This window comes from Galeopterus variegatus, unplaced genomic scaffold (assembly GCF_000696425.1).
Source record: "Galeopterus variegatus unplaced genomic scaffold, G_variegatus-3.0.2 Scaffold1779, whole genome shotgun sequence".
Lineage (NCBI taxonomy): Eukaryota > Metazoa > Chordata > Mammalia > Dermoptera > Cynocephalidae > Galeopterus > Galeopterus variegatus.
Window position 1 is genome coordinate 229,433 of NW_007727890.1, and position 7,628 is coordinate 237,060.

Genomic DNA, 7,628 nt, shown 5'->3' on the forward strand with positions numbered 1-7,628 from the left:
GGTAAGGGGATCTTAACCCTTGACTTGGTGTTGTCAGCACCACGCTCAGCCAATGAGCGAACCGGCCATCCCTATATGGGATCCGAACCCGTGGCCTTGGTGTTATCAGCACCACACTCTCCCGAGTGAGCCACGGGCCAGCCCCTATGGTTATTTTTTCTGCTTTTTAAAAGTTTTTTTTTTATTGAAATATAGTTGATTGTACATATTGAATCCTTTCCCTGATGCATATTTTTACTTTCATTAGGTTGCTTTTTCCTTTGATATGTGGAACCTTACTTCATGAAACCTTCCTATATCCAGCATACTTTTAAGAAGTCCCTTGGCACTAGTTCACTGTTATAATCAATTACATCTTCCATAAATGCTATGTGCTGTTTTCTTTTTGCTCTTTGCAGAAATAATTAAATTATAAACTTCTCAAAAGTAGAGACCATATTTTATGCCTTCTCTTTACATTCATCCAAATTTGGAGGTCTAAACCCATATAGTTACCTCAAAAGATTTTTATGCGAGATGGAGGGGTGGAAAAGTTATGTCAATATCTGCACCTCCATTGCCACCACCATCAAGTCCTCCAAAAGATTTTGTGGTCTCCATAGTGAGGCTGAATAGTGCCGTGATTATGAGCATGGAGTGCGTGATTATGAGTATGTAAAAGAGATCTGGCTAAACATCTAGATCTACCACATATTAGCTCTGTGATTTTGGCAAGTTACCTAACTTTCTATATACCTCAGTTTCCCTACCATAATAACAAGGATGATAGCTGTAGTAGACTATTTTCTTTCTTCTTCCTTTGAAATAGGTAAACACCCTACCTTATGAGGTTTTGCGCTTGGGGAGTGTGACCTGACCTCAGTTCAGGAGTAAATCTTTATTAGTATAAGGTAATCATGGTAATCCTGTTCCTAATTGCCAGTATCTGATTTAAGGGTGGGCAATATGTCATGTGGGGACCCAAGGTTCTCTAGGAAAGAATAGATTTTTTTCTTTCTCTCTTTAAAGAGATACAAAGGGGAGAGGAGAATACCTTTCTTCTGTCGAAAGTTGTCATATCTGGATGTGATATCTGGAACTTCTGTAGCCATTTTGCAAGCATGAGGACAGCTAGCTTGAAGACAAGCTAAGAGTAGCATAATGGAGATATGGAAGTATTCAGAATCCTTGGACATTGTTGGGCTGTTGAATTAACCAACCTTAGAGTTGATCTACCTGCAGACTTCTTGTTACATAATAAATTCTCCTTTTTGTTTAAACCGGTTGCATAAGAATGTTGTTACTTGCAAAATGAGACAATATTCGTCTATGTAAATCACTTAATACAGGGTCTGGCACAGAGTAAGCAATAAGTAACATTTACTAATAATTATTCTAATTTATTTCCTAGGTCAGTATAGAATATTCTCTGCCTCTGATCTTTCATTTTTAAAAACCACATAATTCATTGAATTGTGTTTTTATATTTATTTTTAATCCAAAATATTTTTTCTATCACCAGCAACATTAAAAACTCTTCTATACTCATTATTTTCTCAAATGTGTAAAATATTACTATTTATATAAGTATCCATTCATGGATATCCTTAGATGAATAGAAAAGTGTTCCATACACTTTGTATAAAATCAATAAGCAGTTGGCTCAGTTGGTTAGAACACCACCTTATAACACTGAGGTCAAGAGTTTGGCAGAACCCCACACCAGCCAGCTGCCAAAAAAAAAAGAAACCAACTTGTATTCCTGAGTTTCTAATTCAACATACTATTTCATATAAAAATGTTAAAATGTTTTATTGTAGAAACATAAAAAATAAAAAGTACAAAGAACAGTGTAAAGAATTCTCAATTATTGACTCAGGTCCAATCTCACAACACATACCTCTACCCACTTCTCCCTCTCCCAGACATCATATCAACTGCAAATAACTCAGACAAGGACTTTCTTGTTTAGAATAAAATCAAACACATAATAACTTAATCACATCTGAAACATATGAATTGTCTGTTAATGAATAAGTACCCAAAATATAAACCACAGATGTGGAATGACATCACCAAGTATGATTTTTTTCTGTTACTCTGTACCACTTTTATGTAATACTCTTCCCATTTTCTAAGAGGACACTTTTAGACAAGAGGTCATAACCCAGTGGCTTGCCTGTGATGTTTTGCTTGGAATATACAAGGCTTTTATTAAAAATAAACAAAGTACTGAATGGGAATGTACTTTCCAAGATCACCACTGTTCCCTTTACTTGATGTTGTCTTATCTTTACCCAGTTTCACATTTAAATTATGTGTCTGGCTGTAAGCATCTGAAGTTGTGGTCTCTGCTTTAGAAACTGGTACTCATCAAAATGACTTAGCTTTTAACTCTCATTACCTATCAGTTAATTTTTTAAAAATCTCTGACCCTCACTAATTTCTGACATTTTTCTCAAGCTTTCATCCCCAGAATGAATCTCCTCATACATTGGAGGAAAAAAAATAACCTACTAAAACTCCATCACTTCCTCATATCACTAAACAACTTCTAGGCATTTTATTGATATAGTTTGTATTATGAAATATCTATTTATAAAGCTTATATTTGTGAAAGTCAAGTGCAAAGAAATCCTCATCTTGTAAATGCTGAAAACTTTTTCTCATGGAAATTTATGTATCAATGCTGAGCCCCTCTCCTTATAGGCATGAAAGTTAGACATGTCACTCTTTTAAACTTAGCTCTCAAAATCTTTCTTAACACAGCACTCCAGAAGCCAGCATTTATTCCCAATTATTTGGAGTTGGTATAAGAAATAAAGTCTATTGGTCATCTGTGCTCTTAAGGGTACTTCAAAAAGTCTGCGGAAAAAAAGAATTAAAAGATAATTAGAGCCTACTAACATCTGAAGTGTAGTACCAGTACTTGGATGGACAGTGGTAGTAGAAATGTATCAGTCAGCCCATTTCTCCCTCTACTAAAGAATTTCAGTCAGCAAAGTAGAAAAGCTGATGGTAAAACAATAGCTAAAACAAACAATCAAAAACAAAACAATAGTTAATATCTGACCACTTAATATGGGCCAGGCACTGTTTCAGGTGATTTCCATGTATTTTCTAACTTAAACTTTACAGCAACCCTATGAGGTTGGTACTGTTGTTATTTCTATTTCAGAGAGAAAGAAACTGAGGCTTAGATAAACTGTCCTTTGTCCAGGGTCACATAGCTGGTACACAGTGGAGACTAGATTAGAATTCAGTATATATAACAATTTCTTTTTTTTTTTTTCTTAGTTTGTTCATTTTCTCTAACAATTTCTTTAATGGGGAACACAGTCCATGAAATGCTCAGGTGATAGAATACTGAATAAACGAGCCCAGAAAGCCTTTTTCTTTTGTTGTAAAAGGCTAAAAATAGTTTGACAAAAAGCATTATTTTCCAGGTTAGTATAAAATAAACTTTCTGTCTCTGACTTCAGAAGGAGAAGGTAACAGAAGATGATATGACTGAATTACAACTGGACAATTTCCGCTATATCAAATTACCTCAAAAAATGGGACTTTCATTTTAAGACAGAATTGTCATTCACGAAGCCCATCTATGAGAAGTATTAAAATATCTCTAAAATGCATTAATCCAAACAGAACACTTAGATCACACAGTGCTGGTAGAAGAATATGGGTTTCTATGTGAATCTCTTTATTTCTGACAGAAGTACATTACTTATACTATTTAACAATTACCTTAGTTCAATAACACTTTTTTGATCATTAGATTCTTTTTTTTTTTTTAATTGCAAGGGTAGTAAAGATACCAGGTCTTTGTTCTTAAAAAACGTAAAAAACACTGAAATGTATAATGAAGAAAAGCTTAATCCCCCAAAAGAATCGCTATTAACAGTGTACATTTCACCACAGTTGCGAGCTGAATGGTAATTTCTAAGAAGTATTTTAGTGTACGGGCTGGCCGGTTGCTCAGTTGACTAGAGCGATGCCGATCACACCAAGGTCCAGCCGTCTATCCCTATACTCGCCAGCCGCCAACAACAAAACCAAAACCAAAGTATTTTAGTATACAAATATGTGACTTATTCACAATTTTTACAAAACACAGTTAATATTCCACTTATTTCTCACTCCTAAGCAAAATGTAGGAGAAAATACATACGCAAGAATAATTACAAGATTTTTTAGCTATCATCTCTCATGATGTTAAAGCGGTCTTGCTTTAGATTACGGCCGTCCAACCATTACCTATTAAGAGCAAAAAAAAGTACTCCTGGGTCCTAAGCAAAACCTGGGGAACAAACATCCAGTAAACTACAGGATGCAGTAAATGGCATCGTTCTTCAGAAGGGCTTCACAAAATCTCAATAAAAACACAACGGTGGTTTAACAAATGAGTATTAACAATGTTAACTCATCACTTAAGTAACAAGAGAGCAGAAGGTAGGTAGACGCAGTAATGAACTAAGAAGCTACCAGCGAGGATTCCGAACGTTTCCCCCTTTCCCGACTGCTTCTGTTTGCAAAAAATAGTTTACCAAAAAGCAAACACAATCGGTGGTCCACAGACTAGACTAATACAGAGTTCTGGCCCGGGCCTGCCTGTTCCCTGCAAGACACAAATCAAGTTTAAAACCACAGGAGCTAGGAGTCTCATTCGTTTTGGGCGAGGGAGGAGGTCGCGCATATCAGGCACTGGGAGGGGGAAAGAGGGGACATTGGCAGCCTGCGTCCTACACCAAGCTCCACACCCCGTGCGCTCTTTACCAATCGTGTCCACTCGGTGCGTGAGGAGCAGAGTCTGGGAGCCGCACCGGGCGGCGGCGGCGGCCGCCTCGGTCCCGGCATGTCCTCCACCGATGACTACCACGTCGAAATGCGGAGTCCGAGGAGCCGCGCTGTCCCCGCTGAACCGGGCCAACGGAAGCTGCTGTTTGGTGAGGGAAGCCGCGACCCAGCGGCCACAGCCTCGGAGGGATAACATGGTGGGTGAAAGCCAGAGTCTAACTTTGAACCTCACACAGCCAGCGGCAAAAAACCTAGGCGATGAGAGGAAATCTACAGGGCGCAGCCATCTTGCCTGATGTCACGGCACAGCGCGTCTACGTCCAGCGTCGCCGCTGATGGGTGGTATGGCGCGACTCACCGGCAAAGGGAGATCGCATAACGACGCAGGTGGCGGGGGCGGTGTATGCTCCCTTTCCCGGTGCCTGCCGGTATTTGATTGCTTATGGTTCTGGGTTGCAGACTCTTACTAAAGATCATCTTCTCTTCTTTCCCGGAAGTTGCAGTGCTATTCGCCAGGTGGCCACTTATGAGCAATGAATTTGATCGCTTTGCCTTATCAAATACTTTGAATTTTATGGTACACCTTGACTTCTGTTTGTCTATAAAAACTAAAGTCTGAAGATAGGAATAGATTAGTAAGAAATTCAGACATACTTGTGGGGCTGGCCGGTGGCTTGCTTAGAAGAGCTTGGTGCTGATAACACTAAGGGCAAGGATTTGGATACCCCTTCGGGCCAGCTGCCAAAAAACAAAACAAAACAAAACCCCAGACAAATATATTTGTGGATGAAAGATTCATGATGGCTGTTTAATAAAAATCACTGGAGGCTATTGTCTTGGGCTAGGTTCCTGCACTAGGCCTCAACGGAACAGACTAAAAAACCAAAATGGAGTCAGCCCTGCTAAATTCTAGACACTTAGATTGTGGTCTGTTATTTCTTTCTCCTAAGAAGTCGGGAGAAAGAGATAACAGCCAATTTGCCAAACATGCCAGTCTAAATCTTCAATAGGTATGGTAATGAAGTTCTCTCTGCTTTAATCCTTACACAAAAGAGATACCCTGAAGTAAACTGATGTTAACTGATCCCTTATTTTCGTATTGTTCAGTCTCCTTGTTCCCACCTTACAAGGAAAATAACTTTGGAATGACCAATCCGCTTTTTCTTCTTTGTTTCTGCTTTCCTTAGCCTCTTTCTGTCTATAAAACCAACATTCTCTGCTTGGTTCCTTGGAACCACTTATTCTATTTTATGGAATAACGTGTTGGCCGATTCTAGAATCACAACAAAGCCAACTGAGATCTTTAACTAAATTTGTTGTAATTTTGTTCTTTGACTTTACTAAAATGACAAAATATATAATTTTGTTGTCCTGTTACATTAATCATAAACGTTCTTTATACTGAATTTAAGCCTTACAAAATACAAAACTTGTAAGTTAAAGAACCCATAACTTCCACGAGGACCTGCATCCCCACCCCATGATTATTATCAGCACTTATTTGCTAATGCTTTCTAATTTTTTTATACATAACTAAAGCTACTATTATTTTGTACATATACTGTGATTATACTGTTTTACAGTTTGCTTCTTTCCACTTAACAATGTGTTTCCGTGCCAGTGTTTATGAATCTATCTCACTTTTTAATACTGTTACATAATATTCAATTGTGCATATAAGCCGTTTAATCAATTCCAATTAATGGACATTGGAGGTGGGAGCTGTAGGGCCCCATAAAACCCCAAAGGAGACATTCCCTAAAACATGGCGCCTTTCTGGCTTCTCTTCCGGGTCCTAACATTCCTGCCGGCGCCAAAGTATGGCCTATCAAAATCATTACCTGCCCTTCCGACCAATCAGCCACTGCCCTACATACTAACCACCCTCTCCCAGAACTCAGCTCTCTATAAATGTATGCTTCACCCTCAAATAAAGCAGAACTTCTCCGGTGAACTGTCAGCTCGGGTCCTGTCGTTCTCTCATTGGTGCTGAAACCGGGAGGAGCTCACCCCTTACCCGAGGGGACTCCTTCTCAGACCTCCTTCACTCTCTTGGTGGTTCCCGCTGCTGACGCTTCGCCCTCGTCCATTTTCTCCGGTGCTGGCTTTCTGCACCCACCACCGGCTCATCCAAACGTAAGTCTCCCTTTAGAGGTGCCATTTCAAACTAGGACTACCCCTCCGGTGTCCAGCCCTAACAGGGCAGTATGCCCCACTATGGCCTTCAGGGCCTCAGTGGACCCCTAAATACTCCCTCGTCACACCAGACCATCCACATTCTACTCCTCTCCCAACCCAAAGTTAAAGGCGATCCTTGCAGGGCGAAGCTCTCATTCTCTCGCTTTCTCTTTCAACTTACTGTTTCTGTTTCTCTGAGCCCAGGGCTCCCGAAAATCCCAGCACCAGAAGGCACACTAGACCCTGATATTCTCCAAGATTTGTTTAACCTCTGCCAGTGCCAGAGAAAATGGAAAGAGATTCCCTATGTTGAAGCTTTCCGCCTACTTGCCCCAAATCCCTCCCTCTGTCTTACCTGTTCTCCCTCCCAGGTTCTCCTCGCTTCCAAACCCCCTCTGTCCTCGCCGCCTCTGTCATTCCCTACTTCTGATGATTTTGACCCTGCAGACGAACCTCCTCCGTACAGGCCCCCTCCTCCTGTAGTTCCGTCTGCCCCTGAATCCCCCACAACCCACTCCACCGCCATCTTCCGCCCCGCCATTTTCTGCCTCACTGGCTCCACCACTATCTTCCACCACACCTAACCCTTCCGCTCTTCCTCCCCCGTTTAGCCCCCCCTACTTGTTCTCAGGGACACCCCCCATCCTCCACTGTGGCTCCTCTCTGTGAAGTAG

General features: G+C 40.5%; 1 protein-coding gene across 1 annotated transcript in view; it reads right to left on the reverse strand.

The window, feature by feature from the left end:
• The window catches only part of MTO1 (mitochondrial tRNA translation optimization 1), a 31,654-nt gene extending 26,592 nt beyond the window's left edge, over positions 1–5,062 (reverse strand). Inside the window, 1 exon segment of the mRNA XM_008578896.1 lies at positions 4,756–5,062. Coding sequence (XP_008577118.1) covers positions 4,756–4,972 — 217 coding nt within the window. The 5' untranslated portion in view covers positions 4,973–5,062.
• Between the last annotated feature and the right edge of the window lie 2,566 nt (positions 5,063–7,628).